The sequence below is a fragment of the Varanus komodoensis genome, unplaced genomic scaffold, assembly GCF_004798865.1.
Source record: "Varanus komodoensis strain SLA01 unplaced genomic scaffold, ASM479886v1 scaffold14_3, whole genome shotgun sequence".
NCBI lineage: Eukaryota > Metazoa > Chordata > Lepidosauria > Squamata > Varanidae > Varanus > Varanus komodoensis.
Window position 1 is genome coordinate 2,220,422 of NW_025335439.1, and position 21,315 is coordinate 2,241,736.

General features: G+C 46.1%; 1 protein-coding gene across 3 annotated transcripts in view; it reads right to left on the reverse strand.

The window, feature by feature from the left end:
• The window catches only part of LOC123020611 (enoyl-CoA delta isomerase 2-like), a 55,763-nt gene that overhangs the window by 9,650 nt on the left and 24,798 nt on the right, over positions 1-21,315 (reverse strand). For 2 of the 3 annotated variants that reach the window (XM_044424535.1, XM_044424536.1), the window contains exons 2-3: positions 4,158-4,323; positions 2,297-2,395 (exon numbers count right to left, since the gene is read on the reverse strand). In XM_044424535.1, coding sequence (XP_044280470.1) covers positions 2,297-2,395; positions 4,158-4,323 — 265 coding nt within the window. The remainder of the gene's footprint in view (positions 1-2,296; positions 2,396-4,157; positions 4,324-21,315) is intronic. The other variant, XM_044424537.1, reaches the window with a different exon arrangement.

Genomic DNA, 21,315 nt, shown 5'->3' on the forward strand with positions numbered 1-21,315 from the left:
AAGTGCAGAAGTGACTTTGCCTCCACATGCCTTCCCTCCTCTGTGGGGTGCTCATATTCCTCTATGTCTACAGGAGTTATAGGCAGTCTCATTGAACTGCTGTTAAGGGCACACTCCTATGCAGGTTCAGACAGAGAAAAAGTCCTCAAATTCCCAGCATGCCCCAGCCAGCACAGTTGGTGAAAGAATGCGCAGAGTTGCAAGACTGTTTTCTTTCTAAATATGCATAGGATTGTGCTCTATTTCATTTTACAGGGCCTGATAAAACAACCGAGGTTAAAAGCTCCATCATGTGCCATGAAATGCCTGGAAGTATAGGAAAATACTATTAATCTGGTGCTGCAGAGATGACAATGGTAGTAGATTTCTACTCCATAGGTATCTATGCATTCTTTCTTCAAATCTGTTGTTTCCAATTTTACTAGCCTCTCATTAGGATTTATGAGCCAGTCTTTGATCCAAGCCAAACTGGCTGCATAGTAATATAATTTAATATTAGGTACTGAGAGGCCTCCTCTCTCTTTTTCATTTTGTAAGACTACATCTGATCTTTGGATTTATCCCATTCCAAATAAAAATATTCAATTGTCTTTGCCATTCTTGAAGAATTTTTCCCTGTATAAAAATGTGTAGCATTTGGAATAAAAAAATATATTAATTTATTAATTTAATTTAACTTCAATTAGGTAAGACATTCATTTTATGTTAGAGATTCTTCCCAACCGTGACACTTAGACCTTCACTGTAAGTCGCTCTGAATCTTCATCTACATTATCTTATAATTATCTTGAAATAGTGTATCATTATGTTGGTCACATTTATACCCAGATATTTAAGTGTTTCAGAAGTTATTTCACATCCTGAAACTTTTTTTTAATGGTTTCCTCTTCCTGTTTTGTTACAAATTTTGATGTAATTTTTATTTTCTCTTACTGATTTTATAACCAGAATAAGATCCAAATTTTTCAATTTGACCCATTATATGTTGCACTGATAAATGTGGGTTTTAAAATAATCAAAATTACATCATCTTCATAACATTTCATTTTCTATTCTTCGTCTACTTTCACGCCCTTAATTTTTGGATCTTGTCTTATTTTTGTAGCTAAAACTCCACTAAACTCCACTAAATAAATAAAGTGGCAACAGTGAACATCCGTGAAGCGTTTCTCTTCCTATTTGGAAACTATCAGTTAATCTTCCATTTATCAAAAATTTTGTATGTTAATATAGGTAGCCGGTATCCGATTCCTAAAAGATGGTCCACACTAGATGTTGAGTTCTCAACAGAAAGGACCAAGATATATTATCAAAGGTCTTTTCCACATCTAAAAACATAAATACAGAGAATTAAAAAAATTCCCATGGCTGCCAAGACCACGTTGCTGAACATTGTACCAGAAACTCTGCCAAGCAATATGGTAGAGTTATTCAGAGTTATAATTGTGGCCAGAGTCATAACTGCTTCAAAATGGAGAGCAGAAGATCAACCAACTATTGAGAACTGGAAAAATAAATTAATAGACTATGCAGTGATGGCAAAACTGACTAATGATGTAAATGGAAAACCAGTCAAAGAATGTAAGGATAAGTAGAAACTCTACTATTCACAACTTACTTTATAGAAAAAAATTACATATGAACACAGTGGAATTTTTTAAAATACTGTCAGAGATTAACTTTTAAACGAATACTGTACTATGACAGTAAGTAAGCCGCCCCGAGGCTTCGGCGAATGGGGCGGCATAAAAATGTTTTAACAAATAAATAAGTAAGTAAGTAAGTGATGCCAATAAAGGTTCCTACTACTATGATAATAAGAGGAGTTATATAAATGGAAAATATTGTTAGAGATTAACTCTTGTATTGATGCTTTGTTGTTATAGTAAGTTGACTTAAGATGAATACTTAAGTATATGATAACTGTGGTTAGTGGTTAAACTGGCTTAAAATGGAAAGCAGAAGAAATTTAATTATTGAAGACTGCAAAAACATCAGTTGACTATATAGTAATGGTAAGGCTAACTAATGATGTAGGAAGATAACCAAGCAAAGAAAATGATAAGTCAAAATTGTATTCCACACAATTTCTTTTTAATGGGGATGATAACAATAGAAAATATAGGTAAAAAGGGAACATAATTTTTCAGAAAATTGTTTGAGATTAGAATCTGCAAAAAATATGGTTGAGTAGAAAAACACACATTAATTTTTTGTGTTCAACATACGTATACCCTTCATTATATACAAACCTTTAAACAAATGAATCCAAACCCAAGTAATTGTGCATACTCACCTGTGGCAAAGTACCAAGTGATTTCCATGCATCCCACTTGGTCTTGTTGACAAAGTCAAGCACACCAGGTTTTGGACTATTACAGGGGCCCTGGGTAGCCTGAAGAATACGAAAAATATAATTTCCATTTGGTTTTTACTGCTTAGCCAATATAAATGTATTAATCAGTCATAAGGATTCATTTTACACCTGATGGGTGAGCAGTTTACCCAGAATTCTTACTAAAAATGGTCCACATTCAGACATCTATATTAAACTTTCTATGGTAAAATATATGAAATTATCAAAACCATGCAGCAAATGACTGCAGTCACAATTCTACTCGTTGCACACATGCAGAGCATAAACAGCTGTCCCATAGTATAGCCTTCTCCTCCTTGAAGGTGCCCTTCTTGTGTGCAGCATCTTAGCCAGGCTGTTTCTTCAAGAGGAGTAAATGCAGATTTGCTTCATGCTCTGAATGTGCACTGAGACAGTAAAAGCAGCTATGCCAGACAGGCCAACGGTCTATCAAGTGAAACATTCTGCTTGCAGAATCAGGTTCCTTTGGGAAGTCACGTGCAGAATATGAGTGAAAAAGCACTCACCTGCTTATATTCCCCAGCAACAGATAAACAGAGCCATCCTGCTTCTGACACTGGAGAATATCCAGCCATTCTGAGTAGCAGCCATTGATAGCCTTATCCTTCATAAATGCATCCAATCTCCTTTTACAGCTATCCAAGTAAGCGGCCACCACTACAGTTTGCATTAGAAAATCCTGTAGTTTAATGATGTGCTTCCTTTGTCTTCTATCTCCCACCACTATTGAGTTTCTCTCAGTGAGGAAGAAAAATCTTTTCCCTACCCACTTTTTCCACACCATGCATCAGTTTTGACACCTTTAATATGCCCTCCGTTTACTTAACTTTTTTTTCTAATCAAAGACCCTTAGCTACAAGCTCTAATCAATAGATAGATACTAGGCATGATCCCATTCTTTCCCTGTCTCCCCACACCAAAGCACATGCTTATTTTTACCTTTTCTAACCATCTGCTTAGGACCATCCTGGCTTGCTTGATTTGAAAACTTGAAATATGTGGTTCTTGCAGCCTTTTAGAAGGCTATAAAGGAGGTGCAAGTTAAGAATGCTATTGGACCATTATTCCAGAATGCAATAGGAGCTTTCTCCTAGCTGTCGATTTGTTCAGACAATGACATGAGGCCACGGAGTAGGTCTAGAGGAGATGGGGTCAATCAGAGTGGGGGTTCAAAATAGGAATTCATGGATAGCACAGCCTTAATTTGCATAGAGCTCTTCCTGAGTGAGGAAACAGCATACAGTGACCTGGTTTGCCTGTCAGAACGAAATGAGAGCAAGTCGGTATGCTGATTCCCATCACTCAAATGCTTCCACTGCTAATGGGAGAAGTAGAACAACACCAGGATACTGTGGACATCCTATAGTTCCAACTCCAGGAGGCCTCACCCCCCAACAACTGCAAACTCCTGATCCACGCAAAATTATTAACAACCCTGGGAGGAGACATTCCTTGCTTGTTTTCCTGCTTTGTTCCCAGCAACCCAGTTTTTCCTTTTCCTTTTTTAAAATTCTGGGTTGTTGAGTGAATTGGACCAGTGAATGAGTTCTCTTGTTACATACTATAGAGAGCCATGGGAGAGCTACCAGAAAGGCTTACGTAAGCCTCTTAAACCAGCTGTTTGGGGGGAAAAAAAACAAAGTCATGCTTTGTGTAACAGGCAATATAATTAAGGAAGCCTGTAGATCACATTCTACAACTGCATACTGTTCAGTAAAACTATTTTGACCATTATTTGCCAAAAGGCAATTATATTAAAAATGCAAAAAGTCAGAACTACCTGTTTAAACAATGCATAAAGCTTCAGCTTTACTTCATTACCAGGGTCCTCCTTCAAAAGCTTCAGTTGATCTTTGGCTTTTTCAAAGTCTTCCTGGCTGAACTGCATGGTAGGTTTAGTTGTGTGTATCTGAAATGCAGGAAAATGAAGACCATACACAGCACTGCTGTAAAGGAAAAGAAATGAAACCAAGTCAGTTATCCTATTAAAATGTTCAGTAGATAAAGCAAATGCTTAGATTACTCATTCTGTGTGCAAAAGGTCACAAATAAACATCTGTTAATCAGTACAAATAAGCTGCATGAAAAATCCCAGCAAAAGTTCAGTGTAGTGCTGTTCAGGGAATATTTAATAACAAACAAGATTATTTATGCCAACCATCTCACAAAACATTAAATTAAAGATTACCTTTATTTAATTGTACTGCCAAATTTATATATAACTTTTCTTTGGAGTAAAACCAAACACAGTAAAATTACACATAAACAAACACTAATCAGCAATAAAACTACAGATAGAGCTGGACACTATGGTTCAGAACTGTCTGGGTCACACCTTGGGAAAAGTCTGTGAGGAGAGACGGGTTTTGAGAAAACATCTAAGTGTCCTGCTCCTGCATCCCCCACCCCTGCGTGGGTGGCAGCTGCACCGATTGGGGGTGGGGCGTGGGGGAGGGGCCACGGCATTAACTTGCTGGCCAGGGCCAGCGGCCTCGGGCCAGTGGCCGAAGGGCGACGGCCTAAGGGCAGTGAAGCCGTTTGGAACCATTTGGGGTCATGAGGGGCTGGGCTGGCCATGGACTCTGTGTGGATGGGTAGGTGTTTGTAGTTGGGTGGTGGGAGGTTTTTATTGTATTTTAACTTGGCTGTTTTAATGGATTCATGTTCAGCTGCTACCATGGAGTCATCTGGGGAGTGCGTGGGTGCCACCACTGGGGTGGTCATGGGCAATGGTTGTTTTGGCATTGGGGGTTTAACGTGTCGGTATAGAAGAAGGAGGGGCAGATGGTTGACACCTGTTCCTCCTTCTGGTTATTCCCCCAGCCAGAAGGTTCTGGGTAGGCTTATCAACCACCCCTCGGGCCTGACGGTGCTGTTGCTTAATGCCAGGTCGGTCCATAATAAAACATCCCTCATCCACAATTTAATCATGGATGAGGGGGCCAACCTCGCGTGCATCACAGAGACCTGGGCAGGAGGAGGGGGGGATGTGTCCCTCTCTCAACTGTGTCTGCCCGGGTATCTGGTTCAGCACCAGGCATGTCCGGAGGGGAGGTTGAGGGGGGTCACTTTGATCTATCGAGCCTCAATTTCTCTTACGGGGCTTCCTTTTCTCTCGAGACTGGGTCTAGAGTGCCTCTATCTAGCGTTGGGCGACAGAGACAGACTGGGGATTCTGCTGGTGTACCGCGCACCCTTCTGCCCATCAGACTCCCTGCCTGAGCTGACGGATATCATCTCGGACCTGGTGTTGAAGACCCCCAGGATGTTGGTCCTGGGGGACTTCAATTTCCATGCCGAGACTGTTCTGTCCAGGGTGGCTCAGAACTTCATGGTCTCCATGATGGCCATGGGGCTGTCTCAACATGTCATCGGCCCAACCCAAGAACGTGGACACACTCTGGACCTGGTTTTCTCGACGGGGCAGGCAGAGGGTGATCTGAGGGTGAGCAACTTATGTTTGACTCCCCTGTCATGGTCAGACCACTTCCTCGTGAGGTTTGAGCTCGATGTCGACCTTTCCCTCTGTAAGGGTGCGGACCCTATTGTATTGGTCCACCCTCGGAGCAGGATGGATCCAGATGGATTCCTGAATGCTCTGGGGGAGTTTCCGGTTGATAAGGCTGGCGCTCCTGTTGATGCCCTGGTTGAACTGTGGATTGGGGAAATGGCCATAGCTATTGACACGATCGCTCCTAAGTGTCCTCTCCCGTCTGGCAGAGCCCGTTCATCCCCTTGGTATACACCTGAATTACGGACGATGAAGCGGGTTGGGAGACGTCTAGAGCATAGGTGGAGGAAATCATGGGATGGATCTGACCGAACACACTTAAGAGCTTATTATCGGGCCTATGCTGTGGCAGTGAGGGTGGCAAAGAAGAAATTCTTTTCCACTTCCATTGCCTCCTTGCAGTGCTGTCCAGCAGAGCTCTTTTGGGTGGTACAGGGGCTGGTACATCCTGGCCCCAGGAAAGATCCTGTGCCACCCTCGGTGGCCCGCAGTGACAACTTTGCCCAGCACTTTAATGAGAAAATCACTCAGATTTGTCACGAGCTGGACTCCACTAGTGATTCAGATCCTCTAGGGGAGGTGCCAATGTCGCCGTCTGGTCATATATTGTTGGATGAGATTCAGTTGTTGCGACCTGATGATGTGGACAAGGTGCTTGGACAAGTACGTCCTACCACCTGTTTACTTGACCCTTGCCCATCTTGGCTACTGACCAAAGCCAAACACGGGACTGGTGCCTGGATCCTGAAGGTCATGAACGCCTCTCTGAGCGAGGGCCAGGTGCCTGCTCCTCTAAAGGAGGCGATGGTCAGGCCGGTCCTAAAGAAGGCATCCTTGGATCCAGAGATGGCCGCCAATTATAGACTGGTGGCCAATATCCCGTTCTCGGACAAGGTGTTGGAACAGGTGGTGGCAGGACAACTTCAAATTCTCTTGGATGAGACTGATTATCTGGACCCATTTCAGTCCGGCTTCAGACCCGGGTATGGTACTGAATCTGCCTTGGTCGCCCTGTATGGTGACTTGTGTAGGGAGAGAGACAGGGGGAGTGCATCCCTGTTGGTCCTCCTGGACCTTTCAGAGGCTTTTGATACCACCGACCATGGTATCCTTCTGGATAGGCTAATGGGACTGGGAGTAGGAGGCACTGCTTGGCAGTGGTTCCGCTCCTACCTTGACGGCTGATTCCAGAAGGTGGTGCTGAGGGACTTTGGCTCTGTGCCATGGCAGCTATGCCATGGAGTACCGCAGGGGTCCATTTTGTCCCCCTTGCTATGTAACATCTGCATGAAACCGCTGGGAGAGGTCATCAGGAGGTGTGGGCTGCGAAATCATCAGTACACTGATGATACCCAGCTCTACCTCTCTTTTTCAACCAATCCAGGCGAGGCAGTGGCTGTACTGAACCGGTGCCTGGCCAAGGTAATGGGCTGGATGAGGGCCAATAAACTGAAGCTCAATCCAGACAAGACGGAGGTCCTGTTGGTGGGTGGTTCGAGGTCCTGGGTGGGTGACTTGAACCTTGCTCTGAATTGGGTTGCATTCCCTCTGAAAGACAGGGTCCGCAGCTTGGGAGTGCTGCTCGACCCGGAGCTGTCCTTGGAAGCTCAAGTAACTGGTGGTGAGGAGCACTTTCCTTCATCTTCGGCTAATCCATCAGCTGCATCCCTACCTGGAGGACGATTGCCTAGTGACAGTGACACACGCATTGGTTACTTCCCGGTTGGATTTCTGTAATGCGCTCTACGTGGGGATGCCCTTGAAGACAGTCTGGATACTTCAGATGGTGCAAAATAGAGCAGCCAGGTTGCTGACAGGGATTGGGCATTGTTCTCATATAACCCCAGTCCTCTACCAGCTTCACTGGCTTCCCATCAAAGTCCGGGCTCAATTCAAGGTGCTGGTTATCAGCTACAAAGCCCTTAACGGCTTGGGACCTGGATACTTGAAGGAATGCCTGCTTCCATATTTGCCCTCCCGCCCCTTGAGATCGGCAGCAGAGGCCCTCCTCCAGGAGCCCTCTGTGAAAGACATCAGGAGGCAAAATACCCAGGAGGAGGGCTTTCTCTGCGGTGGCACCCCATCTCTGGAATGCGCTCCCCAGAGAGGTCCGCCTGGTGCCGTCGTTATTTGTTTTTCGGTGCCAGGCTAATACCTTTTTATTTAAACAATATTTTAATAATGTTTAATATTAACTATAGGTTTTAATTTGCAGCCAGAATGAATCGGGTTTTTAATTTGTATAATCCGTATTTTTTGTATTATATTTGTTTATTTATGTAAGCCGTCCCAAGGCGTTAAGCGATGGGACAGCATATAAAAACTCTAAATAAATACATACATACATGCATGCATGCATACCTGTTGGAATTTTGCTGCAATGCAACTAGAAGGGAGCAAAGTGTATATGTGAGTTTTGCAACTGAGTGTGAAGCAAACCCAAAAGACAGCCTGCTTTTGCATCAGTAGCTGGAAAGCAAAAGGCGAGGCTGTTTCTGTTCCCACCTCTACACCAGCCCACACCTGCACTCACAAAGCATACTGTATTTTAATCAACCTTCTCCAACCTAGTGTCCTCCAGTTGTTTGGGACTAATACTCTCTCCCATTCATTGTAATTACTGGCCATGCTGTAATTACAACAGGGTACATGGAGTAATAGAACTTAGTTGTTCATTGTTTGGAATTTGGTTCCTGCTAGCAGCATGTCATTACATTAATGAATGGCATCACTGGATACAATAGCTATTAGCTATTTACCACAGTGAAGGGGAGGGGGTGTGCCTCAGTTCCCTGAGGTATAGGCAGGGTCAAACAATCACCAAACAACTACCAACATTCCGTGTGCCCATTTCAACCTGAACCAAGGGACTCCCATAAATTACAGGTCACTCTTGAAAGTTAAGAAGTGTTGGGGAAGCTCCAGACCATACTAGTCCCAAACGCTAAGCCTAGTAACAAGTAATCAAACAGAAGGTTCTGGAATTAGCACTGAGAATTATGTGAAAGAAAGCACACACAGCCCTAGAGGGGAACAAGTTTATCTACATAGGGGAAATGGATAAAAATGGATAAAAGGCTATACAAGAACCAGGGGAATCTTTGGCACTCCAAACAAAATAACAAAGCAATACCTGGCTAAATCTATTGTATATATTATCTAAATAAGGTTCCCCCAATAGGACAAGACCCAATCCTGAATCCAAAAGTTTAGAAGCCCAGAAGCAAGTTAATACATGAAAGTGGAAAAATGGGCAGTCCTTTAGCTTCCTCTTAAGCTCAAAACCCTGGCAACTCAAAGAAAATCTTAATTAGTCAATCACAGATTGGCTAAAGCAGTCCCAATCCTATAAGGGAGGGTGGAAGTTTCCCATAGGAATGTAGCAGACTTCAACCTAGCTGAGTCTGACTCTAGCTCTGGGGATGAGAATCTGTCAAATTCTCTAGGCTCAGCTCCAACATGGACTCTGGTCCACTTTCTGATGGCTCTGATTCTAACTGGGCGCCAAGTAAGCCAAGTGTTTGGGGAGGTGTCCATCATGCACTGAGCCCTGTGCAAGTGCTGTCCCTCTTCCACACACATGAGTTGTGGCCTTTGGGCTGTGTGTGGTGCAGGTGAAGTTGCTGGCTGTACAACTGGAGTTCTATGAGTTCCTCTCAGCATGGCTTGCTTCCTAAGTCAGGGCCAAGCATGAGAAGAAGCCTGACAAACAAAAGAGAGGCAGATTCCAGGGAGGAATGATGCAGCCCTAGCTCTAGCCTTGAAGGTTAGCACTTCCTTGAGATAACAGACACACAGGTGGTTATATCACTGCACACTATTTAGCTAGGTCAAATGAGAGTCATCACCCAGTTAGAGCACAGGAAGAAAATGGAGCTCTTGACAACCAACAAGTGAGCAATCTTGTTTGCCAGGCATGGAGAGTTGGCACAGACTAACTCCATTTGAGGCCAATATAGCCTTCTCTGCTAGGATGCCACCTGAGAATTCAGCCATGAATTCAGCCTATTTATGCTGGATCATCATGACCCAAGCCTTTTATTTAAGGCCAGGCCAACCTCTGCCTCACACTGAATCATTTGGAAACAACGTTCCCTGCAGGCTCTTAGCTATTAGATAATGGGCATATGCATTTCTACTGTTTCAGCACCTCTGTGCAGATGGGAGAAAAAGGGGAAGGGGTAGGGGAGAAAAACAACAAGTTGCTTGCATAGAACATTTCAGTATTATAAAATTGTTTCTTTTAAAACTAACTGAAATGCATTTTTCATTTTTTCTTAACCTGTACTCTTGAAAATTTTCAGATCCCTTCTTGACTACATCTTATTTGCCAAACATTTTCTGTGTATTACCACTCTTGCACTAGCACATTAGAATTCTGAGCAGTTAAGCCTTATTTACCTCATTAGACTTGCTGATAGACGTTTGCTGATAGAAATGATGCCAAATGGTTCTACGAAGCCCTCAGATCCTTGTACAGACCTCAGCCCTCAGGGAGTTCCCCTCTACTGGACTCAGATGGTGCAACTCTCATTACTAAGACTCTGATTCTACAGCGTTGGGCTGAGCACTTCCAATCTGTACTGAACCACCCATCCTCCATCAATAACGAGGCGATTGACAGAATGCCCCAGGAGGATATCAACCACAGCCTAGACGCCCCACCATCAAAGCCTGAAACCCTACAGGCCATCAGCCAGCTGTCCAGTGGCAAGGCCCCAGGATCTGATGCGATCCCAGCAGAAGTCTATAAGGAAGGTGGTGCAGTGCTTGTCAACAAACTCACTCAGCTGTTCCAGTCCTTCTGGAATCAAGGATCCATTCCTCAGGAACTGAAAGACGCGTCCATCATACACCTCTACAAGAGGAAAGGAAATCGACAAGTCTGTGATAATCATAGAGGAATATCACTAGGATATCGCAGGCAAGATCCTTGCACGTGTGTTGCTGAATCGCCTGACTGACCACCTGGAACAGGGTCTACTACCCGAGACACAGTGCAGCTTCTGCAAAGAGCGTGGCACTGTGGACATGATCCTTGCAGCCTGACAGCTCCAAGAGAAGTGTCAAGAGCAGAATCATGAACTGTACACCATCTTTGTGGACCTCACCAAGGCTTTTGACACTGTGAGTCGTGAAGGACTGTGGCGCATCATGTTAAAGTTTGGGTGCCCTGACAGATTCATCCTGATGGTACGTCAGTTCCACGATGGCATGACAGCTCGTGTTTTGGATGACGGAGAAGCTTCAGAGGCCTTTCCTGTCACAAACTGTGTCAAGCAAGGGTGTGTGCTGGCACCAACCCTGTTCAGCATGATGTTTTCAGCCATGCTGACAGACACCTTTCAGAACAACTCCTTGGGAGTCAGCCTGAAATACAGGACTGATGGGAAACTGTTCAACCTGCGAAGACTCCAGGCTGTCACCAAGATAAAGGAGACTGTGCTACGAGACCTCCTTTTTGCTGACAACTGTGCCCTGAATGCTGGATCAGAGCAGGAAATGCAAGCCAGCATGGACAAATTTGCAGCAGCATGCGACAACTTTGGCCTCCTCATCAACACAAAGAAAACCAAAGTGATGCATCAGCCAGCTCCGAAAGCCCAACACCAAGAGCCCACCATCACAGTGAAGGGACAAAAGCTACAAGCAGTGGACCAATTTAAGTACCTTGGCAGCACCCTTTCCTGCGCAGTGACAATTGACATCAAGGTCAACTGCAGAATCGCCAAGGCAAGCTCTGCATTCGGCAGACTGCAGACCAAAGTGTGGGACCGCCGTGGAATAAGCCTTGCTACAAAGCTTAAAGTCTACTGAGCAGTAGTGCTAACTACCCTGATGTATGCCAGTGAGACTTGGACAGTATACAGGAGGCACGCTAGGCAACTGAACCACTTCCACACAACTTGCCTCTGCAGACTTTTGAGGATCCAGTGGCAGGACAAGGTGCCAGACACAGAAGTCCTCTCCAGAGCAGGCCTGCCATCAGTTCACACCCTGCTGATGAAAGCCCAGACATGCTGGGCAGACCATGTTGCAAGGATGCCAGACCACGGCATCCCGAAACAGCTCTTCTATGGTGAGCTGTCTCAAGGAAAGCGATCACACGGGGGACAAAAGAAGCGATACAAAGACACGCTGAAAGCCTCTCTCAAGTCCCTGATTATCGACACCACCTCCTGGGAGATCCTGGCACAAGACCGATTGACATGGTGCAGGCTGATCCACCAAGGCTGCCAAACTTCTGAAGCCAGGACAACCATAGCACAAGAGAAGTGAGCACTCCATAAAGCCAGAGTTGCAAATGTTGCAACAATGGTGCCCACACATGTCTGCCTGACATGTGGCAGAACACTCCGTGCCTGTATTGGCCTTATCAGCCACCTGCAGACACACCGTGGACAACTCACAACCATTAGATATCACGGTCCTCATAGAAAACGATGGACGAACATCATACCTCATTAGGCACTGCAGTAATGGCTTTAAAATAATTTGCTTTATCTCCATACACCACCAGCACCTTCTATTTTACTGTTAATCCCTAATTAATAAATAAAGACATCCTTGGTTTTTAGAAGTCATTTTCATCAAAGACCTAACAGCAGGATGGTGACCTCTCCCAAAAGAGAACATTTCAAAACCCACAACCCCCATTCCCCACAGTGTACTCTCTCATATTGAGACTACTTGACCCTCCCAGATGCCAGTCAAAATCAAAGCAGTTTTTCAAAAGGCAACTAAAAGCCTTAATCCAAAAGAGTTTTCGAAAACCTGCACAGCATGAATGACTGCTTTGCTGGGGAACTGCTCGCAATGTATCTGAGAATTTAATTACCTGCATGATAGTGATTCCCTGCTTGCAGAATTGATCTTTGACATGAACCAAGATCCTAAACTGCTAGTATGTCAACTCAAAAAAGAAACACTCACCAGCACTGTAAAACAACTAACAAAAACAACCCATTACATCTTTACTCAAGATGCAATTAGGTGCAGTAAGGCTTAGTTCACAGTAAGCAATAGAGCACCACAACCTAAGTGTGGTCGTTTCCTGCTGTTCTGGCAAAAATTCTGACCATCCTCTTAAACAACTGTGCAAAAGCAATGTAGGGCAATGTGGTGCAGCTGACAGCACTTTCAGAAAGCATTGCACATAACAGAACAAATGACAGATAGTTGCAAAGCTGCTGAGCTACTCAAGCTGATTGAATCATGTGAGTGGTTTGAATGTGATCTATGTGAGCACATGCACACAGCAGCATGTCTGAGAACTTATTTAGCTTGGACAAGGCCTGCTTCTGCAAGAGGCCTCCACTCTGGAATAGCTAAACTTTGCTCACTCACTGTTTATGAGACATCTACACACTGTAGATACGAAATAGCTGTGCTCCTATTTTCCTCAAGAGTTTCCACTCTCATCAGACTACAGAAAACTGCACATTTTAAAAAATAGAATGGAACAGTGGCACAATCTCCACACCTACAGTTTACTTTAGTGCTACTCCTCTATCATTTTAAAGAGGTGTGCTTTTGATGTGTGAAGTGATAGATAGCATAGATTAAGCTACTGCCATGCAAGTACTTCACAAGTACCTTTGTTTGCACTTCAGATAAGTGTGCATATTTTTCTAAACAATCTTGCCAATTGTACTAAAACACCTTTTTGCCTATTTTAATTATGAAAATATTCCCAGAATATCACTTAAGTGAAAGAGTGTTCTAGTAAATAGAACAATGCTAAACAAATCTAGCTGGAAATTTGTAACCTTGGTTTAAATTTTAATTGATATTGAAGACATTGCTTTAAAAATGACACAGAGTTGTGCCCTATAACGCAGGGGAATATACACACAATAAAAGCACTATAAAGTTCCCCATCCCCAGAAGTATGGAACCTGCAACAGAACAGCAAAGACTGGATAATGATAGGAAGCACCAATATGTTAACAGTCAGTTCTGGCTGTCAGACATCCAACTAGGAAAGCAGTACTAGAGAGCCCAGAGCAGCATCCCGTGAACCAAACAAGGTGCAACTGGATACATTCCCTTTATTCACCATCTCTTTCTAGAGGGGTGCTGAAACATTGTCCAAGGGAGAGGCTGAGTGAAGTGTTATTTGCCCTTTGACTACTCAAATTTATATAGGAGGGATGTAGAACTAGTGGCCTTTCAGATTCTGTTGAATTATAACGCCTATCGGCTAGCGCTGATGGGTGCTTTAGTCCAACATCCAGAGGTTGGATGGTTCCTGATCCCTAATATATAGGAAAAGCTATACATTCTGAGCCACAAAGAGCCTTCCTAAGCATGATGGGATCAGTGGTACCATCAGTGCAGGACTCTAGCACAGAGGTCTATAGTCTCACTTGGCAGAAAGATCAAGAGGGCCTTCAAATGCAGCACATATTTTCTGTATTACCATATTTGGGTAATGCCTCTGTTCATATAAAGGCTCCCACCATAAAGATTACCACAATGTGATCATTAAGTCCAGATTTAAAGATTATCTAACTGCACCACCCCCTTCATGGATCACTGCTTTGTCGTGGTGAATGGGCTTGCGTAGCTCAATGAAGCTATGAGCTACGCCGTGAAGGGCCGCCCGAGACAGATAGGTCATAGCAGAGAGCTCTGACAAAATAGGAAGCCAAAAGATAACCGGAATAACAGGTAGGTTTGGCCTTGGAGTACAAAATGAAGTGGGGCACAGGCTGGCAGAATTTTGTCAAGAGAATACGATGGTCATAGCAAACACTCTTTTCCAACAACCCAAGAGATGACTCTACACAGGGACATCACCAGATGGTCAACACAGAAATCAGATTGACTATGTGCTCTGCAGCCAAAGATGGAGAAGCTCTATACAGTCAGTAAAAACTAGACCAGGAACTGACTGTGGCTCAGATCATGAGCTTCTTGTTGCAAAATTTAGGCTTAAGTTGAAGAAAGCAGGGAAAAGCACTAGGCCACCACTCAAGCATGACCTAAATCATATCCCTGCTGAATATACAGTAGAGGTGACAAATGGATTTAAGGAATTAGATCTGATAGACAAAATGCCTGAAGAACTATGGACAGAGGTTTGCAACATTGTATAAGAAGTAGCAACTAAAGCCATCCCAAAGAAAAAGAAATGCAAGAAAGCAAAATGGCTGTCTGAGGAAGCTTTACAAATAGCTGAGGAAAGAAGGGAAGCGAAAGGCAAGGGAGAAAAAAGCAGGTTGCTTACCTGTAACTGATGTTCTTCGAGTGGCCATCTGTGCAGTCACGCATACGGGTACTGCGCCTGTGCAGAGCCTGTGGCCAGTAGATTGACAGCTTACGATTTTTGCCAGGAAGCTCTACTCCCCCTCCCCCTGTGGCCTATAAAGAGTGGAGCGTCCGCCATTTTGTTCAGTCTTTGCAACTGAACGTACGCTATCTTATTGAAAAAACTTTGTTTGGTTGGTTTTTTTTGATGTCAGTACCGTGAAAAAGGGCATAGTCGGTACCAAAAGATGCATTCACTCACCGACACCGAGCGGTCGATGCATCCACTCACCGACACCGAGCGGGGCTGGCGGGTGGGTTGTGTGACTGCACAGATGGCCACTCGAAGAACATCAGTTACAGGTAAGCAACCTGCTTTTCTTCGTCGTGGCCTCTGTGCATCACACATATGGGTAGATTAACAAGCTTGCCATAAAGGAGGAGGGAAGGTGTCCTCATTGAAGAACGGAGGAGAGAACAACTCTTCCGAAGGAGCAATCCTGTAGAGCTCGAACATCGAGACGGTAGTGCCTGGCGAAGGTGCAAGGGTTCGCCCAAGTAGCAGCTTGGCAGACGTCATCAATTGGGACCCTGAATGCGAATGCAGACGAGGTTGCAACAGCTCTAGCAGAATGGCCTCGAGGAACTGAAGGCAATTCAAGCTTAGCTAATTGATAGCATAAGACTATAGTGTGGACTATCCACTTAGAAAGTCTCTGCGGAGTGACTGGATCGCCCTGATCCCTAGCAGAATATTTGATGAATAGTTTATTGGATCGTCGAATAGACTCCGCGATCAGTAGAAAGCTAAGCAACGGCGAACATCAAGTGAATGCAAAGATCTTTCCAATGGAGTCGACGGTGATGGAAAAAAGGCAGGCAGCACAATGTCTTGTCCCGTATGGAAAGGTGTAGCTACTTTAGGCAAAAAAGACGGGTCGAGGCATAAAACGACCTTCTCCCTGTGAAAGTTTAACTAAGGAGGGTCTATGCGAAGTGCGCAAAGTTCACTGGCCCTCCAGGCTGAAGTGACAGCTACAAGAAACGCCGTCTTCCAAGAGACCAACTGAAGATCCACCGTCGCCAAAGGTTCGAAGGGGGCCTTCATAAGGGCCTGTGGAACTACAGAGAGGCTCCATGTGGGCATAACCGGTCTAATTGATGGGTTAAGATTATATAGTCCCTTCAAAAATCTTTTGAGGATAGGATGAGAAAACAGAGGTGATCCGTCGACTAAGCCACGGTAGTAGGCTATTGCGGCTGTATACACTTTAATGGATGACGGCTTCAGTCCGGAATGGTGCAATTCCAGGAGCAACTGAAGAATCTGTTGGATGGATGAGAGGAATGGAGAGAACGAACGCGACTCAGCAAAGGCGGAAAAACATTTCCATTTAGCCTTATATGACTTCCTTGTGGACGGCTTTAAGGCAGAGTCGATGATATGCTGAATATCAGGGTGCAAAAACGTCGGATTCGGATTCGACGGGTCTTGTCTTGAACCAGATAGTACAGAGAGACCAGAGAGGGGGGAAGCACCCGAGTGATTGGGTTCGACAATCGGATCCGAGGTGGTCGAAGTCATCGTCGGTACCGACGGATTAGTAGAAGCTGTCAGATTGTAACCTTCGAAACCGTCGTCGGCACCGATGGAACATCTATCATCGAATTCACCACGCTGTTAGCAATGAGAGCAAATCCAGGTGGCGAAGTGTGCCGTCCACCTGTGTTATAAGATATGGGAGTGATGGAAGATGAAGAAATTCCCCGTGAGAGATGTCGAGTAGTTTCGCAAACCACACTTGACGTGGTCACCAAGGGGCAACTAGTATCCCTGATGCTTGGTCATGCACTATCTTTGCTATGACCCTCATCAGAAGAGGGATCAGAGGGAAGGCGTAGAAGTTCATATTGTTCCAAGGGATCATGAATGCGTCCCCTAGGGATGTGTGTCCAATTCCCACTCTCGAACAGTAAGCCTCGCACACCCTGTTCTGTTGGGTAACAAGTAAGTCCGCATCGGGAAACCGCCAGCGCTGGAAAAGGTGGTTGCGCGTACGGGGATCCAGTTCCCACTCGTGAGAGGTGAACATGTGCCTGCTGAGAAGATCCGCCTGCACATTGTCTACACCAGCTAGATGAACAGCCATCAGCGTGATGTGTCTCCAGATGCACCAGTCCCAAATTTTCATAGAAAGCCTGGCTAGAGTCGGTGACTTTGTTCCCCCTTGCTTGTTCAGATAAAAGACGGTAGCTATATTGTCCGAAGTTATCTGAACAATCTGATGATGAAGGATGTCCTCGAAAGAGTGCAGGGCTTTGAAAACTGCCAGTAGTTCTAGGAAGTTGATATGATTCGTGGATTCTAGACGATTCCACGTACCCTGGGTAGATAGGCCAGAGCATATCGCTCCCCATCCTAGAAGAGACGTGTCGGTGCCAAGGATAATCATAGGAGGTCGCGCCCTGAAGGGGACTCCTATTGTAAGATTGGTCTGTTCCAACCACCAACGCAGAGAGTGAAGCACAGAAGTTGGGATCCAAATCAGTCTCGACTGCGGATCTCTTTGAGGATGGTACACCTTGTTGAAAAAGAGTTGCAGTGGGCGAAGCCGAAGCCTGGCATGTGGAACTACGGCAACTGAGGAAGCCATATGCCCCAGGATCCTCTGGATAGACCTCACTGGGACCGTTCCCTCTCGTCGGATTCGATGGATGTGGCGGGCAAGAGTCTGTTGTCTGTCCTGAGGGAGGAAGGCTTTTTCCAATGTCGAATCCAAGCGGGCTTCAATGAAGGTGAGCATCTGTGTCGGGAGAAGAGAAGATTTCTCGGTATTAATACGTAGGCCTAGGCTATTGAGCAAGGCACAAGTTGTATGGATGGCCGCAAGGAGTCCTTCTCTGGACTGCGACACCAACAGCCAGTCATTGAGGTATGGATAAATTTGTATGCCCTGGAAGCGTAGGAAGGCACAGACAGGAGCCATGCACTCGGTAAAAACCCTCGGAGCCGTAGCAGTCCAAAAGGCAAAACTGTAAACTCATAAAGTTGGTTTGCGACCGCAAAACGAAGGAAACGCCTGTAACTTGGGTGAATTGAAATATGGAAGTAGGCATCCTTCAAGTCCAATGAGGCGAACCAATCCTCTCTCCTTAGCAAGGGCAAAATGTTTTGAAGGGTAGTAATACAAAACTTTTCTGGTACAATAAACTTATTTAAGTTCCGTAAGTCCAAAATCGAACATAGACCACCATCCCGCTTAGGGACCGTGAAGTATCTGGAATAGAATCCGTGGAGTCCGTCAGATGGGAATACTTGACGAATCGCTCCTTTACGAAGAAGTTGATGTATTTCGTTGAGCAGTACCGGTGAACATGAAGTGGACCGGATCGGACTCGACGGAGGAACGATGTCAAATTCTATTCGATAGCCGTGTTGAACGATGGACAATACCCACCCATCAGATGTGATGGACTCCCAAATGGGGAGTCGGCTTCGAAGCTGATCCCCAGATGAGAGGGGGGTGGGTATTGGTGGAGCATGAGGAATGGTTCACCAGTCCTGTCAACGTTGCCTCCGATCGTCAAAACGACAGTGGCCTTGTTGGAAGCATTGTTGGGGCTGAGGACGGTGGCGCTGCTGTTGCTGGCAGTGTTGTGGCTGCTGCCTCGGTTGATATGATTGCCTGTAGGATGGACGATTCCAGGACCACTTACGTCTGGCATGGGACTGTATCTCCATCCTGCGTGCTGTCATCCTCGATTCATGTAGCTTCTTGAGCTTGTGGTCGGTGCGAGAATGGAAAAGCCCGGATCCATCGAAAGGCATTTCCTCGATCCGGCGCTTGGTTTCTTCCGGAAAATTACAATTCCGAAGCCATGCATGCCTTCGGAGAGAAACGGCACCGACCAAGGCCCATGAGAGTCAGTATCCAAGTGGTGCCTCGCCGTGGATAACTGCTGCACCGCGACCTGCATGGCTTCCTTAATCAGGACCTTCGCAAGGTCACCCTGGTGGTCCAGGAGCATGGAGATGACGTTGTGCAGGCGCTGCATAATAAAGTATTGATACCTCGCCAATGTCGCCTCGTAATTTGATATACAGAGCCCCAAGCCTGAAGCAGCGTAGACTCACCTAGCCAGGGAGTCTATTTTTCGGCCCTCTTTATCCCTCGGTGCCGTGTGCCCTCTCGCCTCTCTGCATTGCGAGGATTCGACGACCGCAGAGTTCGGTTTGGGATGTCGGAGGAGGAAGGGGATGTCCTCCTCCCGAATCCTGTACATCGACTCATATCTCCTGGACGTCGGCTGAGGATGTGATGGCAAGTCCCAGGGCTGCGTCATCACCTGCCACAAGGTGGTTATGAGCGGCAGGACGATGGATGTCGATTACTCCCTGCGGACGACATCGTAGAACTTGTCAGTCGTTGGTCCCAGGCGCTGGGCAGCGTCGATGTCCAGGGACTGGACAAGTCTAGACATCAGCTCTGCAAAGGAGACATGGGACTCATCAGGCGACGCAGGACCCTGGGATGTCACAGCGACGTCCGGAGAGGTTGAGTCGACCTCCGAGTCGGCTGAATCGGCACCATAGTAGGGTGGGGCCGAAGATAATGACTCCGCCGGGGAGAAGGAGCGGCTGCTTCCACCCTGTGGGGATCGAGGTGACGCCCGCCTTGGATCCAATGAGCGCGGCTGGTCACGGGATGGAGGAGAGGACCGTGCCCTGGGAGCAGAGTAGTACCCTACGGAGAGCGGATCACCCCAAGTATGGTAGTAGGGGCGCCGCCAGCTCTCCGGACGTTGCTCTACAGAGCAGCTCCTCCGGCTTCCCGGTGGGGACAGTCCAACATGCACTTCCATTGTGACCGCAGGCATGGGTGTCGGTGACCTTGCCCTAGGAGGGGAGTCCTGGATTTCCCCGTCGGATATTGAACCCCATAGAGTTGGAAGGGGTGCAGGCGGGAGGTCAACCACACGGCGGGGAGACCCTTGAGGGGTAACCTGCATAGCCTCCTGGAGGACCGGTTCGGGCGGAGTCGGTACCGTAAGCGCCACTGGTATCGAGGGGCCCATCGGATCCAAGTCCCAATGTCGGGGAAAGTCCGGACGGTCCGAATTCCTGGTTTTCTTGGGAGGCTTGGAGACCTTCACCTTCCTGGCCTTTTTATGGCCTGCCGACTTCTCGGATTCGGCATGCTTCCGCTTTCCATGCTTCTTTTTAGGTGAAGCAGAGGTAGCCACCGAAGCAGATGCACCTTCATCCGAAGGCCATGAGGGTGGGGCCACAGAAGCGGAGCCAGGTTTTGGGACGGCAACAAGCGGGTCTGATTGCATCAGAGCCCGATCCCAAAGGAGTCTCCAGAGGCGGTTTTCACGGTTCTTTCTGGCCTGCTTGGAGAAGGCCAGGCAATGCGCGCATTTATCCATCCTATGCCCCTCTCCCAGGCAGAGGAGGCATAGGTCATGCGGGTCAGTTGGTGCTATTTTTGACCCGCAGTCTGCACATTTGCGGAAAGTCGCTCACTGTGCCATCGCAGAAGAAGAAGAAGAGAGGGATAGTGCAGAGGGTAAGTATATATTTTTGTTTTTTTTTCAGATAGATAGATCAAAAGCAGAAATAACAAGAGAAAAATGAGGAACAATGAACTGGGAACAAGGTTTTTTTTTAGAAGAAAAAACTGGGAAAGAAGGACAATCGAGAGCAAGGTGACAGCTCTAAGCGAAAGTCGAAAGCGGCACGAGGCACAGCGAACAGTGGTTGCAAAGACTGAACAAAATGGCAGATGCTCTGCTCTTTACAGGCCACAGGGGAAGGGGGAGCGGAGCTTCCAGCCAAAAACCATAAGCTGTCAATCTTCCGGCCACAGGCACTGCGCAGGCGCAGTACCCATATGTGTGATGCACAGAGGCCACGACAAAGAAAGAAAGATACACCTAATTGAATGCAGAATTCCAGAAATAGCTAGAAGAGATAAGAATGCCTTCTTAAATGAACAGTGCAAAGAAATAGAAGAAAACAATAGAATAGGGAGGACCAGAGGTCTCTTCAAGAAAATTGAAGACATATGAAGGGAACATTTCATGCAAAGATGGGCATGATAAAGGACCAAAATGGCAGGGACCTAACAGAGGCAGAAGAGACTAAGAAGAGGTGGCAAGATTACACAGAAGA